The following is a 23,840-nucleotide window of genomic DNA, read 5'->3' on the forward strand; positions in this document are numbered from 1 at the left end:
AAGAAACTCTCTCCACCTGCTTCCTGGTGCATTCTGGCTAAATGTGTCTAAAGGTCGCAGCCGGTCCTGGAAACACTTAGCAAGCCGGTGAGAAGCAGCATGGCCTAGTGGATGGAGTCTGGGGCTAGGAGTCAGAAGGACCTGGGTTCGAATTCCAGCTCTGCTACTTGTCTCCTGGGTTGCGACCTTAGGCACATCTCTTAACTTCTCTGCGCCTCAGCTACCTCATCTGGGGATTAAGAGTGTGAGCCCCGTGTGGCACATGGAATGCATCCGACCGGGTTAGCTTTTAATAATAATAGCTATTATTATTATCATGGTATTTGTTAAGCGCTTACTATGTGCCAAGCAGTGTTCTAAGCGCTGGGGTAGATTCAAGATAATCAGGTTGGACACAGTCCCTGTCCCACATGGGGCTCTCAGTCTTAATCCCCATTTTTACAGATGAGATAACTGAGGTACAGAGAAGTGAAATGACTTGCCCAAACTCGTACAGCAGGCGTGTGGCGGAGCCAGAATTAGAACTCACGTCCTCTGAGTCCTAAGCCCGTGCTCTCGCCTCTAGGCCGTGCTGCTTCCCCCAGCTCTTAGTACAGTGCCTGGCACGTAGTAAGAGTTTAACAAGTACCATTTAATTGAAAAACAAAAAATCCTGGAACTCTGCGTAATCAGCAGATGGGCATCTGTGGCCCAAAGCCACTTCGGTAGCTGCTCCAAATCAATGTGATGGTGATAGTCTAAACACCAGAGATGGAATGCCCTTTGAAAACCTGCCACCGCCCCCCATCCAATGACGTGTCAAAGGAAATATTCGGTGTCTAGCCTGCTGATTCTCAAGAGTTTCAACGGTGATGGAAGGCTTTGCTTGAGAGCCCTAGGCCTTGGCAGAGGATGTTAGATTGGGATTGATTCGTTCATTTATTCCGTCATTCATTCAGTCATATTTATTGAGCACTTACTGTGTGCAAAGCACCATACTAAGCGCTTGGGAAAGTACCCTCTAACAATAAACGGATAAAAGACAGAGAGAGAGAAAGCCGTGGGAGGAGGAGAAGGAAATTCTCTGTGATATCTCAAAATTATGCTTCAGAACATCAGCCACGACACCACCCATGTTATTAGGAAGTCACGTGACCTGGTGGAACGAGGTCAGGTCTGGGAGTCAGAGGCCCTGGGTTCTAATCCCGGCTCCACAGCTTGTCTGCTGTGTGGCTTCGAGCAAGTCACTTAACTTCTCTTTGCCTCAGTTCCCTCACCTGCAAAACGGGGATTCAGTAGTTGTTCTCCCTCCTCTTTAGACTGTGCGCCACACGTGGAACCTGATTATCTTGTACCTATCCCAGCGCTTAGTACAGTGCTTGGCATATAGTAAGTGCGTAACAACATTATTATTATTATCATCATTATTTTTTATTATTAGTATTGCCAAGATCTGTGCCTTTGGGCAAGTCACTTCACTTCTCTGTGCCTCAGTTACCTCATCTGTAAAATGGGGATTAGGATTTTGAGCCCAGTTTAGGGCATGAATCATGTCCAATCCGATGAGCATATGCATGCCCCAGCGCTTAGTTCAGTGCCTGATACATAATAAGCGCTTAAGAAATATTATTCAAAAAATAAGTGGAGCCTGTGCTTAGGAACCCGGTTAAGGTCTCTCTTGGGGTCAAGGGCTCTAAGCGGGGCATTGAATTCACTGCCCTAAGGGCTGCCCTTTGTGGAGGACTCACTGAAAATCTATCCCAGCCGTCATGAGGCAAAAGTAGTGGCGGGGAGTATGGAAGAAACTGAGGAAAGAACAGGAGAATGGAAGGGAGAGGAGGGAGAGGACAGAAAGGGCACAAATGGGATATTAATAAAAATAATTATGATTTGCAGCAAGGGCTTACTATACGTTAATCACTGTACAAAGTCCTGGATTACACACAAGATAATCAGGTCGGACAAAGTTCCTTTTCCCACATTAGGCTCACAGTCTAAATAGGAGGTAGTAGGATAGAATCCCCATTTTACAGCTGAGGAAACTGAGGCAATTGCCCAAGACCATAGAGTAGGCAAATGGCGGAGCGGGGATTAGAACCCAGGTCCTCTGATTCCCAGGCTCGTGCTATCTCCACTAGGCCACACTGCTTCAGGATGAAGTAAGAGTGAGATTAGAGGGAAGGAAGTTGAGGCAGAGGTGGGAAAGTGAGGAAAAGAGGTGAATGGTGGCCTGTCTTTCCTCTGTCATTTGTTACTTTCTCACAGCTGCCTGTGGCATGCTCATTCTCCTGGATTCTCTCATCTTCTCTCCCCTGGCTCCTCTTTGAGTCTGCTTGCTCCTGCTTCTTGCTTTGGTTAAGAGTTGCTCTTTCTTGGGGTTTTGTGTGTTTGTGTCTTTTTTACCTTTCTCATTAACCTCACCCAACCTTTCCATCTTCCTTTATCATTCCCTGCCTTCTTACCCTGTTATTCTTTTTTTTTTTTTAAATGGTATTTGTTGAACACTTACTATGTGTCAAGCACTGGGGGAGATATAAACTAATTGGGTTGATCACAGTCCCTGTCCCATATGGGGCTCACAGTCTTAATCCCCATTTTTCAGATGAGGGAACCGAAGCATAGAGAAGTGAAGTGACTTCCCCAAGGTCACACAGCAGACAAGTGGCAGGGCCAGGGCAGCGTGGCTCAGTGGAAAGAGCACGGGCTTTGGAGTCAGAGGTCATGGGTTCAAATCCCGGCTCGACCATTTGTCAGCTGTGTGACTTTGGGCAAGTCACTTAACTTCTCGGTGCCTCAGTTACCTCATCTGTAAAACGGGGATGAAGACTGTGAGCCCCACGTGGGACAACCTGATTCCCCTGTGTCTACCCCAGCGCTTAGAACAGTGCTCGGCACATAGTAAGCGCTTAACAAATACCAACATTATTATTATTATTAACACAAGTTCTCTGACTCCCAGGACTGGGCTCTTCCACTAGTCCATCTTGCTATTCTTTTTTCTCTCTTCCATCCCGTCTTGCCCGCACATCCCTTATCCAGAATGCCCTTGGAGAGTTCAGTGGGTGAAGCACAAGACTCCAGATGGAGAACTGGGTGGGAATGTGGGAGGACTTGGTTGGAGAGAAGCGTTGGTGGGTGAAGGGGAGCCAGGTTGGGAGGATATTTTTTTTATGGTATCTGTTTAGCACTTACTATGTGCCAGGCACTTTTCTGAGTGCTGGGATAGATATAAGCTAGCCAGGTTGTTCCCAGTCCGTGCCCCACGTGGAGCTCACAGTCTTAATCTCCACTTTCCAGATGAGGTAACTCAGGCCCAGGGAAGTGAAGTGACTTGTCCAAGGTCACACAGCAGACAAGTGGCAGAGCTAGATTAGAACCCAGTTCCTTTTGACTCCCAGGCCTGGGCTCTATCCATTACGCCACGCTGCTTCTCCAGCTTCCCCTAGTAGCTTCTCATTGCTTCTCCTAGGTTTCAAATGACATTTATAGAATCTTAATATGAAGAAAAGTGCTGTCCCCCAAATGGGAGTGGGGGACCCTAATCGCAGCCAGGGTAAATTACTGTGGAGAATCCCTGGTGTCGCAGATTCTTAGTGAAATCAATGGGTCTGTTGTTCATTTTTTAAAAAGTCTATTGCAACTTCTTAATTCTAAAACGTGCTTTTTAATAAAAGCATTCAAATTTAGTTTCTAGACCTTTCCCATAAAGATTTCTGTTGCCTGGAATCTGTTGTTTGCTCTTTTGTGTGCCTGTTGCCAGTAAGAGCCTCCAATTTTCGAGTTGTAGATGAGACTGCATATGGTGTGGGTGTGTTCTTCTCTGCCCTGAAAAGCGTTTTGGCAGGAAGCGATTTCGCTTCTCAAGTTGCGTTCTAATTATTTACTTTGTGGCCGTTGACGAAGTATTGTAACGAGATGTCAACCGGTTCCCATGCCGACTGTGTCTGTCACTAAGTCCCGGTTGTCATGAGCGTAGTCCAGATCTTTGGATTCCTGGCTTCAGGCATGACTTGTCGTGGTCTGGATTTATTACTGCCTAAAAAGCTGGCACTAAGGAGTAGAAAACGAGGACCGGATGAAGTTAGAGAGGAGATGGGATTGAGTGTTGCAAGCCCGTAGTGATTCCTCCTGCCAGATTTGACAACTCTGACCTTGAGAAGCAGCGTGGCCAGTGGGAAGCAGCATGGCCTATTAGAGCATGGGCCCGGGAGTCAGAAAGACTTGGGTTCTAATCCCAGCTCCACAGCTTGTCTGCTGTGTGACCATGGGCAAGTCACTTAATTTCCTTGTGCCTCAGTTACCTTATCTGTAAAATGGGGATTGAGACTTTGAGCCCCATGTGGGGCAGGGACTGTGTCCAACCAGATTAACTTGCCTCTACCCCAGCGCTTAGAACTGTGCTTGACACATAGTAAGCACCTAACAAATACCGTTTTTATCATTGTTATTATAATTATTATTGAACGATTGGAGTCCGGTGCTGGTTAAGGCTGCTGAGATGTGACCCAATCTTTCGTCATGCAGAGGAGCCAGGAGTTGGTTCATTGGACACTGTGAGCCCCACGTGGGGTAGGGACTGTGTCCATCATGATTTTCTTGTATCCATCCCAGCGCTTGGCACACAATAAGTGCATAACAAGTACCGTAATTATTAATATTAGTGGTGGAACATAGATCCATCATTGACCCCCTTCCTGCGAATCATTCCTGAATGTAGCTTGCCAGGGTTATCATACAAACCGTAGCGGTAGCCTCATGTCAGGTGTGCACTGAGTTGAATAACCCCCGCCCCCCCCCATCACGACCTGTCCTTTTGACTATCTAGGGGTGGGGTCTTGTGTTTTTGCAGCACGCCCTGGACCTTCAGCTGGCGGTGGCCAACATCCTGCAGTCTCTGGTGCACCTGGAGCGAAACCAGCAGGTCATGTGCGAGGCCGGCCTCCACGCCCGCCTCCTGCTGCGGTGTAGCGCCGCCCTGGCCGACGAGGATCACTCCCTCCACCCTCCGCTCCAGCGCATGTTCGAGAGGTTGGCCTCGCAGGCCCTGGAACCCATGGTGCTGAGGTCAGTCCATCTCTCTCTTCCGCCTTGCTGACGATTCATGCAGGAGCAAGTCTCCCCCGTCTAGGCCGTAAGCTCATTCATTCAGTGGTATTTATTGAGTGCTTACTATTTGCAGAGCACTGTACTAAGCACTTGGGAGAGTACAGTACAACAATAAACACGTCTCTACCCATAGCGAGCTTACAGTCTAGAGGGGTAGACAGACGTGGATAGAAATAAATAGATTACAGATATGTACACAAATACCATGGGGCTGGGAGTGGGAGTGAACAACGGGAGCGGGTCAGGGGGGACGCAGAAGGAAGTGGGAGAAGAGGAAAAGGGGGCTTAGTCATGGAAGACCCCTTGGAGGAGATGTGCCTTCAATAAGGCTTTAGTGGCGGGGAGAAAAATTGCAGGAGTAAGCTCGCTGTGGGCAGGGAACGTGTCTGCCGGCTTAGTTATATTTTACTCTCCCAAGTGTTTAGTACGGTGCTCTGCACACAGTAAACGCTCCATAAATACGATGGATTAGGCAAGAAGACATCATTAAGAAATCCAGAATTAATGGGATGCTTTTTCTGTGATTCTTTCCACAATTTATCACCATAAATGAAGTAATCTAAACTGTTACACCACAGAATGGCGATCTTCAGTTTTCTGAGAGGCCTGTGTGGAGCAGGGGCTGTGTCTAATCGGATAACAATAATTGCAGTATTTGGCAAGCACTTACTATGGGCCAAGCGCTGTACTAAGCACTGGGCATTTTAACACTTCTAGGTTATTTTTCAAGTCAGAGGGAGATACACCCTGTTAAAAGCCTTTTGTTTTTAGGTGCACTGAGCTCTCTAGGGTCAGTAACCCTATAAATAAAGAGAAATGAAAGTGGTCTCTAAAATATTACTGGCCTCACTTCTGCAGTGCCTAAATGTCTGGGACTGTGTAGACTCTAGGGCCATGGTGAACAGGGAATGTGTCTACCAACTCTTTTATAGTATAGTCTCCCAAGCTTTTGGTAAATCGCTCCGCACACGGTAAGCCCTCAATAAATACCATTATTGGTTGATTGTAAGAGGAGGGAGGCCACCTCATGGAGTTAAATCTCTTGGAGGTCCAGTCAGAATACCAGAAAAGTTACCAGAAAGTAAACTCGTTTCAGGCAGGGAATGTGTCTACCAACTATTGTATTCTTCCAAACACTTAGTACAGTGCCCTGCACACAGTAATCACTCAAAAAATACCACTGATTATTAGGTTGAAGGGCAGCTCTTTACACAAACTAAGCAAGTACTTCCTTCCTGGAGATTTGACTTGATGATTTCATGCTGAGTTGGCTCCGTTTTATTTTCACATGTTTTAATTTTCTGTCTGCTTTGTGATGCGTGGATTAATGTTTTCCACATTTTGGGCTTTGTGTCTGCCCCTTGGTTTTAGTAGAAGCCCCACGTTAAACCAGCAATCAGTCAGTCATTGGCATCTGTGGAGTGCGTACATTGTGCAGAACGCTGGACTACGCACTTGGGAGAGTGCAATACAACAGAGTGGGTAGAAACGATTCCTGCTCACGAGGAATGTCAGACTCGTCGGTGGCTAACCAAGTGGGTGAGGAGCCGGTGGTGCCTTCTGCTGTTTGTCTCAGGGGTATTCTGTTCTGTGACTTGAGGTGGCACCATTTTTTTCCTGCAAGCCTCCTCACAGAGTGCCACCAGACTCCAGGGCTCCGGTGAGAGAGTGTGGATGATTTGGTGCACACCATCCTCACTGCTTCAAAAACAACCCAGGAGCAGGCAATGGGACATACCTTTTCCTTCCCAGTTCCCACGAGACTAGCAAGGGACAGGAAGAACAAAGTAAGAGACCGTCTCACTCCGAGGTACCATCACTCCATTGGCAGTGACTTCTTCGATCCAAAGGATGCTCTGTTATTACTTTTACCTGTTCATCTTTTATATTTGTAATTGAAATATCTGTAACCTCTACAGGGGCGCTGTTTGAGCAGTTTGCTTTCCAGTGTGGTTTAGATCATTAAAAGACTTGTTGTCATTTTGTTTTGTCTCCTCCTCAGGGAATTTTTACGCTTGGCAAATCCTTTAAATTGTGGAGCCTGGGACGCAAAACTCCTAAAGCAATATCGAGTTCACAAACCCAGTTCGCTAAGTTTTGAACCTGAGATGAGAAGTAAGTTGGATTTGAGATTACCCTTTTTTTTCCTTTTGAGTAATGTGGGTTTTTAAATTAAATTTAATTTTTTTCCAAGGAGAGATCTGGGTTGGATGTTGTAGGTATTCAGAAAGTGTGGTGGACTGTCTATTTGAGGATTGTCTTGATATCTTATAATATACAATCATCTTACTACCCTGTATTCCATCTGTAAAAAAAAGCTTAAGCACCGGGAACTCTTGTTACGTAGGAGATTATTTAAAAAACAGAAGAACAAACTACAGGGTGGACAATTTGAGAAAATACTATTTTGCTACTTGGGTGTGCTTCCGATGAAGTAAACGATTCAGAAGGGTTTTCGGTTTTCCTTTCTTCTTCTGGAACCATCTGGATTTCTTCACCTTTTCTATTGACCCGATTTTCAAAGCAAACCTAAAGCGTGGAATGCTGCACTACCCCAAAGTTTGAGGCCGCGCTGCCTGTTCTCTCAAAAAAACCCAATGCGTAAAAGAGTCTCCTCCTTGGATTGCGAGGCCGCTGTACTAAGTGCTAGGATAGATGCAACCTAATCAGGTTGGACACAGTCCCTGTCCCACATGAGGCTCACAGTCTTAATTCACATTTTACAGATGAGGTAATTGAGACACAGAGAAGTGAAGTGACTTGCTTAAAGTGGCACAGCAGACAAGTTGCAGAGCCAGAATTAGAACCCAGGTCTTCTGACTCCCAGGCCCATGCTCTGTCCACTAGGCCATGTTGCTTCTTCACTCCTCAGTCTCCTCAGTCAAGAACTTCAGATTCTAAATCTGGGCACCCAGACTGAGGGACCTCAGTGACTCTCCCACCCTACTCTTCCCAAGAGTGAGTGCATAGACTAGCTTCTTGACCCTCACTTCCAAGGACTGTTGGAGTTTTAAGTCTACCCACACTTGCAGCAGGGTATGATGGGGAAAGGTGGGGTTGTTGGGAGGGCCGCCGTTAGCCACCCTTGGGGCAGTAGACCCAGATCAACTGATTTTATTGGCCTTTGAAAATCCCATCCCTGGTCAGGTGGCTTCCCTTTAGGACGTCTTGCCGTTCAGATGAGTGGCTTAGTGGAAAGAGCACGGGCTTGGGAGTCAGAGGATGTGCATTCTAATCCCGCCACTGCCACTTGTCTGCTGTGTGACCTTGGGCAAGCCACTCAATTTCTCTGGGCCTCAGTTCCCTCATCTGTAAAATGTGGATTAAGATTGTGATCCCCACGTGGGTCAACCTGATTACCTTGTATCTACCCCAGTGCTAACAACAGTGCTAGGCACATAGTAAGCGCTTAACAAATACCATCATTATCATTATTTATTAGTGGACTGAAGTAAAAATGGCTAGACAAGAAGACAAGGACAGTAGCTCTGTCACATTCACTGAAGCCTCTGTCCTTTCCAGTCTCCATGCAAAACACTGCCCTTAACACCTCCCAGTTTCTGTGAAATGCATTTTTAAAGATTTGTTGAGTTTCCCTGTGATTGTAATGCCTCAGTGTTGCTTGTCAGAGCCCTTTTGTTGCTTCTGGAGGTGAACACTGTTTTTCTGCACTCAACTGTAATTTACTTAGCACAGTGCTGTTGATTCTTTACAAGAAGTTTAAATTCTACTGGCCCCAGAATCCCGGTGGTGAATAAGAGGCAGGCAGTTATGACCACTCTTTCACTTCATCTCTTTCTGTCACAAAGACTTACATTTCCTTTTGGAAAGGCAAGCCATTGGCAGTTGAATGAAATTGCGGCAGCTACTTGTAATGTGGCATTAATAAAGAAACATGACAGCCATTCACTTAAAGTGTCAGTCTTTTGACAGTTGTCCCGTTAATGAACGTTCATAAAAGTCATGTGTTTTGGGGGCTAAGTATTAAATCCCACTAATCCCAAGGAAAGACTGAAAAAGGAGAATTGAAAAGTGAGCCCTCCTTTCCTCAGGCAGTATTTTAAGACAGAGGAAGCGTTGCCTTTTTACTTAAGGTTCCAAACCACTTCGTTGCCCTCCTGTGGGCAAATTCACAAAATCTGTTTTGTTTGTGTCTTCTCTGAGCTGCTAAAGTGTTATTTCCAGAGGTTTTTTTTTTTTAAAAAAAATATGTACAGTCTCTCCAAGCAATGACATTTATGATTATGCACTTGAACTGCAGAATGCTGCTGTGGAAAAATGGCTTCCATCTCCTAAAAGGAAGCCATCTGGGCTCGGGCGACGAACAAATGGGAGCTATTTATTCTCTGGCCTGCAGGTTGTATGGTCACCTCAGTGGAAGGATGGGGTTCTGACAACGTGTTCAGCGCGCAGGAAGATAACCACTATCGGATCAGCAAGAGCCTGGTTAAGTCTGCCGAAGGGAGTACCGTGCCCCTGACGAGGGTCAAGTGCCTGGTCTCCATGACAACGCCCCACGACATCAGGCTTCACGGATCATCAGTCACTCCGGCATTCGTTGAATTCGACACGTCACTGGAAGGGTTTGGGTAAGGACCGGCGAGGCCGTTCAAGTAGGATGCTCCTTCTTGCTCCCGAGAAATGTGCGGAATGATGCCTTCATTCATTGGGAGAAAAGTCCCATCTCTAGAAAAAGGCAGACGTAACGTGCTCTGCTTCACGAGGAGGCCGTTCAAGGGGAATAGGCTTCAAGTGGGAAGTGGTTGGAAAGTCTGGAGGATTGAGGTGATCGAAGTAGCTTTAAAATCCTTTAATGAGTCAGTAGAATGGGACTGTGGCCTCAGCTGAAGGCGAATGGAAATAATTTCGTCGTTTAAGTGGTGAACAATGTTCCAGTATTACCATCAGCAGCAAAACTGCTCAACAGTTTTGAGTTGTACTCATTTCTGCCACTTGTCTGCTGTGTGACGATGGGCAAATCGCTTCACTTTTCTGGGCCTCCGCTTCCTCTTTTGTAAAATGGGAATTTGATACCTGTTCACCCATTTCTCTGAGACAGTGAGCCTCATGTGGTCAGGGACTGTGTCCGACCTGATGATCTCGTATCTACCACAGCACTTAGTACAGTGCTTGGCATACAGGCATACAGGGATACAAGCTTACAGGGCTTACAGGCTTGGCAAACAGCTTAGCAAGTGCCATCAAAATCAATAAATAGAAAAAATCAATCTAGGGGCAGAATTCTCTCTATTTACAGTGGACTCTAGTGTGAGATAACAGTCCTGGCTAGTGTGGGTTGTTTGTTTTGTTTTGTTTTTTTATCATTTTGGTATAGAAGTGCTTACTATTTGCCAGGCGCTATACTAGGCACTGGGGTAGATACAAGCTAGTCAGGTTGGACACAGTCCATGTCCCACATGGATCTAACGATTTTAATCCCCATTTTCAGGCAAGGGAACTGAGGCACAGAGAAATGAAGTGACTTGCCAAGGCCACACAGCAGACGAACAGTGGAGCCGGGATTAGAACATCGATTCGGCCCCACATTAAAAACGAATGCGAGGACCCTCAGTTCTCTTGTAGTGCAGGGATGCATTATATTACATTCCCAAAAGCTGCAGCATTGCCGAACCTGCGCTGGAATACTCCTGACTTGAACAGTGCTGAGGCCCTAGCGCTAATAATAATAGCTGTGGTATTTTTTAAGCACTTACTATGTGCAACTGGAGCATTGCGGCTTAGTGGATAGAGTATGGTCCTGGGACTCAAAAGGACCTGGGTTCTAATCCCAGCTCCACCACATGTCTACTATGTGACCATGGACAAATCACTTCACTGCTGAGCCTCAGTTAGCTCATTTGTAAAATGGGGATTGAGACATGTGAGCTCTATGTGGTTTAGCTTGTATCAACCCCAGCACTTAGTACAGTGCCTGGCACATAATAAGTGCTTAAGAAATACCATAAAAATAAAACAAAATCATAGGCCATTGAATGGAATGGTTTGCTACTCTATTAGGTGTGTGTTTCCAAAAAAGAATCCGTTCAACATTTTTAGCCTCCGTATCTTATACCATTTTGGAACTGCAAAAATAAAATGATTAAGGAAAGTCTTTGTGCTTCCTACCTCAGAGATAAGGTCTGAACCTGAATTTGGGCTTGAGTCCATGAGAACTGGGATGGGATTTGAGTGCCAAGTCAAGTGGGTTCAGCGCAGTCCCTGCCCCTCATGGGACTTGCGATCTTAATCCCCATTTTACAGATGACGTAGCCGAGGCCCAGAGAAGTGAAGTGACTTACCCAAGGTGACACAGCAGACAAGTGGCGGAGCCGGGATTAGAACCCAGGTCCTTCTGACTCCCAGTCCCGTCCTCAAACCACTAAGCCTCAATGTTACTGCTGTGTAAAGTTGTTCTGATTTCCAATTTGCTTGTTTCTTCTCACTTTCATTCGCAGCTGCCTATTCCTGCCGAGTTTAGCCCCACATAACGCCCCAACCAATAATGCCGTCGCAACTGGTTTGACGGATGGCGCTGTAGTCAGTGGAATCGGAACAGGTGGGTATCTCATTGGTCATTTGCATTCTCCATGTGAGGTCTTTTTTTATATATAACGATTGTCTTGTCCAGTTTCGGACCACCTGGGAGCTCCAGGCATTCTTTGTGCCAAGAACACTGCGTTTGCCGTGAGCTCTCTGGGTGCCAGGAGTATGGTGTGGACCCTTGGTCCCGAGGTGTGCCACGGGCACTGCGTTCATCAGCGGCACGATGCGTACTCTCTTGCTGTAGCTCAGATTTTGATACATGATGTTCTTGTGTCTTTGACGCCCTCTGCTTCTCCCCGACCTCGTTTAAAGACAGGAAGGTGGGAGAGAGAGGTGAGAAACTCCCATATGAGCAGTACAGATCACCAGAGCGTCCGCTGCAGCCCTCAGACATGCCATCGCCACCTTGAAACTAGGCATCAGCGTCCCCGGCTTGCCCCTCGAGGGCCGCTGATTTAGCCCTTCTTTGAGTGTTGACGAGCGCAACTCCCCATCCCATTCTTTGAGCCCCCTGTTTTCCCGGGCAGAGACAGATGAATGAAGCCCGCTTAGACTGTTGTGATCATGTTTGGTTTATTGTAGGGTGGAATCAATCCATCCATCCATCGTATTTATCCAGCGCTTGGCTCAGAGTAAGCGCTTAACAAATACCATTATTATTATTACAGTATTACAGAGTCCCTGCCCACACCGAGTTTACAGTGAGCATTTCGCACTTCATCCCAAACTTTTCATCTGTTCATATTTCTGCAGGCGAAAGATTCTTCCCCCCTCCGTCCGGTCTGAGCTACTCCACCTGGTTCTGCATCGAACGTTTTAGCACACCACCGAATAACCACCCGGTCCGCCTGTTGACGGTCGTGCGGCGAGCCAGCTCTTCCGAGCAACACTACGTCTGCCTGGCCATCGTGCTCTCGGCCAAGGACCGCTCCCTGATTGTGTCCAGTAAAGAGGAGCTGCTTCAGAATTACGGTAACGACCCCCTTCCCTTCGGCCCCGCTTGAAATGTATCCCTCCGGGGTTCACTTCTGAAAGCTGTCCCTCCCTTCTCTTAACTATCGTTGATCGATTCATCTCTATTTGCCCGACTTGCCCATCAGATTATGAGCACCTTGAGGCAAGGGACTATGGTCTGTCCCCCAAGAATCCAGAACAGGATGTTGCACTCAGGAGACCCTCCAGATGGTGGTGACGATGACTTCCATTTCTCTGAGCCTCGGCAGATTGGCAGGACAGTCGAAACAAGACAGCAAGTAACAAGGAACCTGTCTGCCCAATCTGCTAGATAAAGCATGGGCCTGGGATCGAAAGGACCCGAGTTCTAATTCCGACTCCACCACTAGTCTGCTTTGTGAACTTGGGCAAGTCACGTCACTTCTCTCTGCCTCTGTTCCCTCATATGTAAAGTGGGGATTAAGACCATGAGTCCCATGTGGGACAGGGACCGCGTCCGATCCCATTTGCTTGGTACCGTGCCTGGCACATAGTAAGCACTTTGCAAATACCACAGTCATTTCTTCCAAACACTTAGTACAGAGCTCTGTACATGGTAAGCGCTCAATAAATTCCACTGATCGACTGATTGATCTGATGTAAGCATAAGGCTGACTGATATTTAATCATCCCCATCTGTTGCAATTTTTGGAGTTGCACTGTGGACTTCTCCCCAGCACTGTCCTTGCCAAGTACCAGAAACTCATGGACCATGATTTCTCTGAGAGGGCTGAATGGAACCGAGACCATCTTCCTCCATCTTTGTTGACTTCCTCACAGGATAGTCCTTCTTCTGTGATGGTGTTCTAATCGGAAACACATATATAGCATCTTAATTCGCTGTAGATTATGCTATTTCAAGCAACCTGGAGGGGATGTGAATATTTTGTTGGTTACCTTTTCACTGTATCAAAAAAATGCAGGGGCTTAATAATTGCCAGTCCCCTTGTTAAGCAAAGCAGCTTGGCCTAGGGGATAGAACAAAAGCTTGGGAATCAAAAGGACCTGGGTTCTAATCCCAGATCCACCACTTGTCTGCTTTGTGACCTTGGGCAAGTCACTTCACTGAGCCTCAGTCACCTCATCGGTACAAAGGGGATTAAGACTGTGAGTCCCATATGGGACAGGGCCTGTGTCCAACCCGATTTGCTTGTATCCACCCCAGTGCTTAGTACAGTCGGCACATAGTAAGCGCTCAGCAAATGCCATCATTATACAGTGCCTGGCACACAGTAAGCACTTAACAAATAGCAAAAAAAAAAAAGAATAGTATGCTCTGTTGGGCCGCAACAATCTCAAGATATGCAAATCAGTCATTCGTATTTATTGAGCACTTACTGTGTGCACTGTATTAAGCACTTGGGGGAGGACAGTATAACGAGAAACAAACACATTCCCTGCCCACAACGAGCTTACAGTCTAGAAGGTCTTCCAGACAGTTCTTCTAGAGTTCCAGTCAGCTGGGCTGAACTTCCTTTCCCTCCCCACGATCTTCGATAGTGTTCATAATAATAATAATAATGGTATTTGTTAAGTGCTTACTATGTGCCAAGCACTGTTCTCTAAGTGCTGGGGTAGATACAAGGTCATCAGGTTGTCCTAAGTGGGGCTCACAGTCTTAATCCCCATTTTACAGATGAGGTAACTGAGACACAGAGAAGTGAAGTGACTTGCCCAAAGTCACACAGCTGATAAGTGGTGGAGCCGGGATTAGAACTCACAACCTCTGACCTAAGCCCGGGCTCTTTCTCAAGGCTATTGGCAGGAAGGGAAGACTAGGGCAGCCATTTCCTTTGTCCACATCAGCAGTGGTATTTTTTGAGCGTCTCTCGAGTGCATTCCCATGTCCCCTTCCCCCATTTACAGCATTCATCCCTCAACAGGAAGAAGCAGGACCGAGCGGCAAGGATGGGTTTAAATGAGGGCTACTGGAGTGGCCAGTACTAGCTGGGCCCATTTTTCTCGAGCCTGTCCTAAGTATCGTAACAAAGGTTCCACAGGCCCCAAGGAGCCTAGTGACGTTCAGCTCATTGTGTCTGTGTAAAAAGCTCCTAGACAAGGCCTTTGCCTTAGACTGCTTCAGTCTCCCTGAGGTTGAAAAAAGTCATGAGCAGAGCGGGTGAATTGACTGATCTGGAGCAAAGAACAATGCAACCTTTCCAAGGCACCTGGAGCCCAAAGCTTAAATTAGAAAACCATAAATCATGAGCACATTTATTAAGCACTTACTATACAAACCCTTCGCTCCTAGTACAACCCAGCCCGCACATTTCGCTCCTCTAATGCTAACCTTCTCACTGTACCCAGATCTCATCTGTCTCGCCTCTGACTTCTCGCCCACATCCTGTCTTTGGCCCGGAACGCTCTTCCTCCTAATATCCAACAGACAATTACTCTCTTTCCCCCTTCCTCATTTCAGAGCCTAGAGGCCTTCCCTGACTGAGCTCTCCTTTCCTCTTCCCCTTCTCCCTTCAGTGACACCCTCACTTGGTACCTTCATTAACCCCCCCACTCATCCCAACCCCGTAGCACGTATGTGCATATCTGTAATTCATTTATTTATATCGATGTCTGTCTCCTCTTCCAGACTGTAAGCTCCCTGTGGGCAGGGAGTGTGTCTGTTGCACCGTTATAGTGTGCTCTCCCAAGAGCTTAGTATAGTGCTCTGCACACCAGTAAGCGCTCAGTAAATATGATTGACTGACTGATAAGGGCTGGGGTCGATAGATGGTTATCAGATTGGACAAAGTCCCTTACCCACACAGGGCTCACCCTCTGTCGTATCCCCATTCTTCAGATGAGGTAACTGAGGCCCGGAGCGGATGAAGCGACTTACCCAAGGTCCCTCTGGGATTGTTGAGTCCCAGTCACGTGCTCTCTCTGCTTGGCCACAAATAGAGGTGTCTATATAACATGCTGTCTCTTGAAAGGCAGTCAATGAAATGAAATTTTTTTTAGTATCGACTCAACCAAAGGCTTGCCAGTGCATTACCCTTCGAGGAGGGTGGAGAAAGTACTCTGATGCAGATTATCCTGCGAAATAGTACCTACCTTTCTTTAAGAGCTAGGATGCACTTCTAACAAGACGTGCGGTGTCATGCTGGGGAGGTGTTTGTTATCTTTAGAAGATTTTCTCCCGCAATTGGAGCTCTGAGAAATAGTGTGCAAGGAATACTCTATTTCAGATCAAGGTAGTTGTCCTCTGAGGAGAGCCTCTTGGTTTTCATTTGCTTCGTCGATAATTGGACTGCAGAGTCTGATGCTTGAGGAAATGGGGTTTTGGAGCAGCGAACTGGGATTCCCACACCCACAAGGCCTCTTTTAGTGTCAAGATAAGATCGTAAACAGTGACGTTCTGGAAGAGAGTCAGTCTCTTAGCATGGAAGTTATTCTGGGTGGGGCATGTGAAGAGTTGAACGACAGCGGGACAGCCGAAATGGGGAAACAGAAGGCCAGGAGGGCTGAGGGAGCATTTTAGGGGCATGATAAAACAGAACCTCAGACAGTATTGCTTCCCAGCTGAAAATTGGGAGTCAGTTGCTAAAGACAGATTTGCACGGCTCACAGCTGTCAAGAAGGGAGTGGCTCTCTTTGAGACAAAGCTTCCCGCAGAAGAGAGGCAAGATCACAGAAGAGAAAGCAACACCAGGCATTGCGAGTGTTAGGTACAACGAGGGAAAGAGAAGCAGCCTGGCCTAGTGGAAAGAGCACAGGCCTGGGAGTCAGAGGATCGTAGTTGTAATCCCAGTTCCACCACTGGCCAGTTTCCTCATCTGTAAAACGGGGATGAAATACCTGTTCATTCATTCATTCAATAGTATTTATTGAGCGCTTACTATGTGCAGAGCACTGTACTAAGCGCTTGGAATGAACAAGTCAGCAACAGATAGAGACAGTCCCTGCCTTTTGACGGGCTTACGATCTAATCGGGGGAGACAGGCAGACAAGAACAACGGCAATAAATAGAGTCAAGGGGAAGAACACCTCATAAAAACAATGGCAACTAAATAGAATCAGGGTGATGTACATCTCATTAAACAAAATAAACAAAATAAATAGGGTGATAAAGATATATACAGTCGAGCGGACGAGTACAGTGCTGAGGGGGTGGGATGGGAGAGGGGGAGGAGGAGAGGGAAAGGGGGGAGAAGAGGGTTTGGCTGTGGAGAGCTGAAGAGGGGGTAGAGGGAGCAGAGGGAAAAAGGGGGGGAGCTCAGTGTGGGAAGGCCTCTTGGAGGAGGTGGGTTTTAAGTAGGGATTTGAAGAGGGGAAGAGAATTAGATTGTCTGAGGTGAGGAGAGAGAGCATTCCAGGACCGCGGGAGGACGTGGCCCAGGGGTCGACGGCGGGACGGGCGAGACCGAGGGACGGTGAGGAGGTGGGTGGCACCTGTTCTCTCTCCTACTTAGAATATGAGCTCCATGTGGGACAAAGACTATGTTCAGCATGGTAATATTCTGTCTATCATAGCGCTTAGTACAGTGCTTGTTATAGAGTAAGCGCTGAAGAAATACTACAGGTATTATCAACATCAGTGGTATTTGTTGAGCACTTATTGTGTGCAAGGCTTGGGAGAGGACTGTGTACCAGAGTTGTTAGACACATTCCCTGCCCACAGCAAGCTTATAATATAAAGGAGGAGAGAGATATTAATATTATTATTAATTTATGCATGCCCAATGTAACCAGGACTGTGGATCCCATATCTGCCTTAGAGAAGCAGCCTGGCCTAGTGGATAGAGCACGGACCTGGGCGTCAGAAGGACGTGGCTTCTAATCCAGAATCTGCCACGTGTCTGTTCTGTGACCTTGGGCAAGTCATTTCACTTCCCTTTGCCACAGTTCCCTCGTCTATAAAATGGGGATCAAGACTGTGAGTCCTATGTGGGACAGAGACACTGTGTCCAACCCGATTGCTTGTGTCCACCTCAACGCTTAATACAGTGCCAGGCACATAGTAGATGCTTAACAAATACCATTGTCATTATTATTATTATGGACTGTGTCCAACCTCATAAGCTTGTTTCTAACCCAGCACTTAGTACAGGGTCCTGCACATAGTAAGTGCTTTACAAATACCATGAAAAAATATAATAGTAATAATAATGACAATGGTATCTGTTAAGCATCTACTATGTGCAGGACCCTGTACTAAGTGCTGGGTTAGAAACAAGCTTATGAGGTTGGACACAGTCCCTGTCCCACATGGGGCTCACAGTTTTCTCATTCACAGTTGTTATTATCATTATTAGTAGTAGTATTCAGTCACATGTGCACTTTTAGTGAACCTCATCAGTGGTGATACCTTTGAATACAAAGAGCAACTCTATATACCGTCCAACTGAGACCAATATCCCCCTAAGCCTCCCAGGAGACATTGAAACATGGTGTTAGGCTGTGATAAGCAGCAAGGAGCAGATGTCAGGTTCTGTCTGTCTCTAGCCTTTTAACCACAATAGAATCAAAACCATGACATAGCGCACTGTGGCCTATGTAAGGCTTTTACACTATTCTGTTGAATCCCTTGTAAATAATGAAAAGTGATGAAAAATACCCCAAATTTCTCCTCCATGCCTATTGTTACTCGCTATGATTATGAAGTCCAATATCCATGAAAAGGAACAAACCAGCACTTAATAGAAATCTCAGGCTGCGGTGACTTAATCAGCCATTCCATTCATCTCGAGAAATCCTTTCATGGTAGGTGAATTGTTAAGAAATGTGGAACAAAAAAGGCTTAAGAGCATGCCAAGCACTGCAAATGCAATTCTGCAAAGTTTCCAATGGATTTTGATGTGTGTGTTGAATATTTAGTAACTAAAATTCCCTTGTGCAATCTCTGGAGGATTTTGGAAAACTCCTGAAATGAGCTTTCTTTGAAATGGTATTCAACCAAGTTGACTTTTCTTTGGACTACCATTTATTTATACTCTCTAAGTGGTTAGACTTGTTAATATTTGCATTATAATATATTTTGTTTTCATGTAATGCTTGAGTAGCCTTATCTCAGCCCAAGTGTCAGCAGCATGGCCTAGTGGAAAGAGCCTGGGCCTGGGAATCAGAGGACCTGTATTCTGATCCCTGCTCTACCGATTGCTTGCTCTATCACCTTGGGTGAGTCACTTAAACTTCTCTGTACCTAAGTTTCTTTATTTGTAAATTGGGGATTAAATCGTACTTCCCCCTATTTAGTCTGTGAGCCCCATGTGGGACAGAGACTGTGTTCATCCCTGGTAAACTTGTATTCATCCCAGCGCTTAGAATCATTACAATAATAATAATAAAGATGGTATTTGTTAAGCACTTACCACGTGCCAAGCATTGTACTTAGCACTGGAGTAGAAACAAGCTAATCAGGTTGGACACAGTCCCTGTCCTACACGGGGCTCACACTCTTCGTCTCCATGTTCCAGATGAGGTAACTGAGGCACAGAGGAGTGAAGCGACTTGCCCCAGGTCACGCAGCAGACCCGTGGCCGAACCAGGTTTAGAACTCGGGTCCTTCTGACTCCCAGACCAGCGCTGTATCCACTGAGCCACACTGCTTAGTACAGTGCTTGACACACAGTAGGCGTGCTACACATGTGATTAAAAAAACCCAGAACGGAAAGCGAATCCTAAAATGGAGCCGAGAGTGACTTTTCCTTCGCTTTGCAGCCGACGATTTCAGTGAAGAGTCGTCTTTTTACGAGCTCCTTCCTTGCTGCGCTCACTTCCGCTGTGGCGACCTCATCGCTGAGGGCCAGTGGCACCATCTAGTTCTCGTAATGAGTAAAGGCATGTTGAAAAACAGCACTGCGACCCTCTATATCGACGGGCAGCTCGTGAATACCGTGAAGGTAAGCGGAGACTCGTGAGTGAAGTCCAGGGCACCGGCCATAACAGCAAGTTTCAGTTGGACCAAATTGTTCTTTTTTTCCCAAGATTAGGCCTGTGACACAAATAAGGATATCGGGCTAGGTTGAGGATTTGCCCACCTGTTATCCAAAGGGACATTTCGAAGGCAAAAACTGAATTGAAGGATAGCAGAATGCTAAGTAGTTTTCCCTATTTAGAAAACCGGATTAGATGTGACTTTGAAAAAGTGTTGGTAAAATACATATTTGATCCATTCAGATGCTCATTGAATTAGCAGAACAATCCATGTTAAAATGTTTTTTGGGGGTTTTTTTGGGAGAATGAATGGAGGAACATAAACCGTGGTAAGGAATCAACATGAATCATTTAAATTTCATTGAATTTATATTAGGTCTTCAGGCAAAAGTACCCATTTCTTCACCTGGTAGAAAATTATTATTGATGAATAATCTCGATTCATTCTTTCTCAGAGTCTGTCTCTTTCGAGATCCCTGGAAATAGATTCAGCTTTTTCATTTTTGCAAGCTAAATAAATCGGAGGAAGACATTCCCAGGAAAATGAGAAGGGAGAGGGAGAGAGATAGGAAAGGTGGCAAATCAGGGAAGGATTAATTTTTGTAGAATATTAACACTTGTTTTTAGATGCCCATACCAGAGTAGATTGGGTTAGAGTCAAGATTGCAACGTGCCATGCTTTTAATTTCTGAAATAAGGTGTTCCTCTGTAATGTTGGATAGCGATCAAAAGAAATAGGAGAGCTTGGTATTTTGTCCTTTAAGCGTGACTAAAAACTTAAAAGCAACTTCTTAAAAATGTTTTTGCTTTCCAAAAGCCTCCGAAGCTTTCCCTCTCTGATGTTAGACTTGAAAGTTGAACATCCCAAGGTGGGTTGTATTTTGGGGTGATGAAAGTCTTTCACCCTTTTCAAATACACTGAATTTTAAATGAGATCCGAACACCAAAAAAAAAAAAAATCATATAAGTGGTTGGTAGAGAAGCAACTGGCCTATTGAAAATTTCAGAGCACAGGCCTAGAAGTCAGAGGATCTAGATTCTACCCCCGGCTCTCCACTTGTCAGCTGTGTGACCTTGGGCAAGTCACTGCACTTCTCTGGGCTTCAGTTACCTCATCTGTAAAATGGGGATTAAGACTATGTGGGTTAGGGACTGTGTCGAACCTGATTAACTTGTCTTACCCTACATTTACTACACAGTGGCTGACATGTAGAAAGAGCTTAACAAATACCATTTTTTAAAAGAAGGAAAGACTGCAAAAATTTAGTATTTATTTACAAAGACTCATTTGGTATACAAAGCCAAAATCTGAATATTTCCCAGTCACGTTTGAAATGCCTCAACTTTGAGGATCCGGGTTCAATTTGCTTGTTGTAAACCCTATACATATGAAGAGAAGTCCATAAATAGGTACACAAAGTAACATCTTCCCTTAAAACAGAATAGTAAAAAAAAATTGCTGTAAACCCCCTTACCTTCTATCTACGTTGCTGAGAACACAACCTGACAATTTTTTTTACTTTGAGCAGCATTAGTAATACATTTATGGGTATAGGAATCAACCTTTTATCTCTCCCTTCCCCAGGATTTTTGCTGTCAAAGGACCTCTGAGGCAGGGAGCCAGAAGTACAAATAATAATAATAGAAACTGGTGGTATTTGAGAAGCACTAACTGTGTGCCAAGCCATATACTGTGTTCTGCGGGAGATACGAGATAATCAGGTTGTATTCAGTCCCCGGTCAATCGATCAGTCCATCAGTGGTATTCATGGAGTTCTCACTGTGTGCAGAGCACTTTACTTGGCAAGTGGGAAAATTCAGTACAATACAGTTGACAGACATGATTCATGCCTTCAAGGAGTTTGCAGTGTAATGGAGTGTTTACAGTCTAGTGGGTAGAAATTTAGATTCCAGATAGTAAAATGATACTTGACTTTGATCTCACAATATTTAATACAGCATTTCTGCCCCGATTTATGAACAAACACTGAAATGCATCTCTTAGATGTGAAAATTTTTCTTCATTTTTCCAAAATGGATTTCAGGAAAGTTAAAAGGCAATGCCAGAGGACCTAGCAGCTGAATCAGATGTTATCATTCAAAGCATTCATGTAGGAATATGGCAGTATAAATATCTGAAAAGCATCTCTTATAAAAGTATTTAAAACATACTCAAAAAAAGAATTCCAGACTAAAAATTGAGCCTGATAGCACATTTCCTAAAACAGAAAATACAACCATTGAAATTTTTCTATAGGCCTGACAGCTTTTTCCTTGGTGAGTTACAGAAGAAAACTTGCCTTTGATTTAATTTCTTCCTTTTCAAATGAGAGACTGTTACTTAGGTCCACCCTTAAAATGGAGAATATATTGCAAATTATTCTGGCATTAGTTCCAACGAAGCATGGCACGTAAGGTGTTGAGTAGCCTTTTATTAATTGTAATAGTCATATTCTCTTCTGACAACTTCTGTTCATGATAGGCACAGTAATATATTACGCTCAAACTGTGCTGCATACAAGCTTTTAATGTGGCGTGGGGGCGGGTATGAATCAGCGATATACAAGTCACAAGATTCTTCAGCGTTATCAGGTATTTACTTTCTCCTCGGCCACGTAGCCACCAGTGGCAGAAAGCAAGGATGCCAAAGTTTTCATTGACACCGAAAACTATCTCACCCAGATCCCGGCTTCGCTTGTATTCTTCGTACGATTTGGGGTGAGCTGGGATTTCCAATGAGCCCCGAATGTGCAGTAAAGTAGTGAAACGGAATTGAGAAGTCAGTGACTTCTTTTCTATCTTTAGTGTTTGCGGTTTCCTTTTTAATGACATTATGCTCCCATTCGGCTTTCCAGCTTCATTATGTTCACAGTACCCCCGGGGGATCAGGGTCGGCGAACCCACCCGTGGTGAGTACAGTTTACGCCTACATCGGCTCTCCGCCCGCCCAGCGTCAGCTGTCCTCATTGGTGTGGCGTCTGGGCCCTACCCACTTCCTGGAGGAAGTCTTGCCCGTCGCCAGCGTGAGCACCATTTACGAGCTCGGACCAAATTACGTTGGAAGCTTTCAGGCAGTAGGAATCCCATGTAAGTATGGCCGATTCTCTTAGGGGCCTCCCCGCCAGTGGCTTCTCCCCGCCAATTCGCCGTGGATTTGAAATTGATTTCTAAAATATTTGGTGGTAAATTGGTGAACAGATATCATGTGCCTTCTAATTACTTGGCCCTTATTCGGTGAAATTATTTGGTTCTAGGATCAAAGTGCCACTTGAAATTCCTGCCAGTGTTGTAGCCTTATTTCGGCATATTTAGAAAGAAGGAGTCTCAGTTTTTATTTTTATTTTTGTATCTCAGGTGAAAATTGGTAGCACATTTTCCTCCTCAGAGACTACTTAAATGACTCATTTCAAAAGGAAAAGAGGGGGTTTGCAGTTTGGTTAAGAAGAAGGCTTCAGAACCTGAAATGTGGTGATGAGCTGTTGAAAAGGATTTTTGGTCTCTGCTAAATTTAGCACCCAGTAAGCATTTCACTCATAGCCCCCACTTGGATTAGAGAGAAAATCACAGATGGAACTTATAGGAGACCGAGGGCTAGATCAAAACTTGAAGTAATAATCATGCCGGGGTGTGAATTGGCAAGCCGATTTTGTTGCTGGAAATCTTCGGAGTCCTTTTCATCACCCGTTGGGTTTTGAGGCTTGTTTTTATTCAGAACAAAAGTTCAGAGTTCAAAGCCACATACACCTGAGGAGATTTTCCTTAAAAACACAAATGTTATCATCTCAGCGAAGAAAACCATTAGGCGTTTGGCTGGCCTTCTCTCTTATTTGGGAAGGATACCCTTCCACCCAAAGTTAATTCCGCTTTTGAAACGTGGGCTTCTTTTCTTCCAGGTAAAGATTCCAAGTCTGAAGGCGTCATCCCGTCTCCTGTATCCTTAGTACCAGAGGAAAAAGTGTCTTTCGGGCTCTATGCACTCTCTGTGTCTTCACTCACTGTGGCAAGAATAAGGAAAGTTTACAACAAGTTAGACAGCAAAGCCATCGCCAAGCAGGTAAGATAGAAGTTCACGGCCTCAGTGGATGAAAACTATTCATTTTTTAAATGTTTATAAAATTTCCTTTCTAATTCATTCTTTAGAAGCAGCATGGCCTAGTGGAAAGAAAATGGACCTGGGAGTTAGAGGACTTCTAATTTTGACTCTGCTTCCTTTATGCTGCGTGACCATGAGCAAGTCACTTAACTTCTCTGTGCCTCTGTTTCCTCACCCGTAAAATGGAGAGTCAATGCCTGTTCTCCCTCCTACTTATGAAACCCCTCTGGGGCAGGGACTGCATCCACCCCAA

At 45.4% G+C, this 23,840-nt stretch overlaps 1 protein-coding gene across 9 annotated transcripts in view; it reads left to right on the forward strand.

Annotated features, from left to right (window-relative positions):
- Window positions 1-23,840, forward strand: part of WDFY3 (WD repeat and FYVE domain containing 3) — a 300,170-nt gene that overhangs the window by 181,575 nt on the left and 94,755 nt on the right. For all 9 annotated transcript variants that reach the window (XM_029076970.2, XM_029076971.2, XM_029076964.2 and 6 more), the window contains 8 exons: window positions 4,829-5,043; window positions 7,088-7,200; window positions 9,443-9,674; window positions 11,541-11,641; window positions 12,382-12,600; window positions 19,279-19,460; window positions 22,350-22,581; window positions 23,388-23,548. In XM_029076970.2, coding sequence (XP_028932803.1) covers window positions 4,829-5,043; window positions 7,088-7,200; window positions 9,443-9,674; window positions 11,541-11,641; window positions 12,382-12,600; window positions 19,279-19,460; window positions 22,350-22,581; window positions 23,388-23,548 — 1,455 coding nt within the window. The remainder of the gene's footprint in view (window positions 1-4,828; window positions 5,044-7,087; window positions 7,201-9,442; window positions 9,675-11,540; window positions 11,642-12,381; window positions 12,601-19,278; window positions 19,461-22,349; window positions 22,582-23,387; window positions 23,549-23,840) is intronic.

This window comes from Ornithorhynchus anatinus, chromosome 12, assembly GCF_004115215.2.
Source record: "Ornithorhynchus anatinus isolate Pmale09 chromosome 12, mOrnAna1.pri.v4, whole genome shotgun sequence".
In the NCBI taxonomy this organism is placed as follows: Eukaryota; Metazoa; Chordata; class Mammalia; order Monotremata; family Ornithorhynchidae; genus Ornithorhynchus; species Ornithorhynchus anatinus.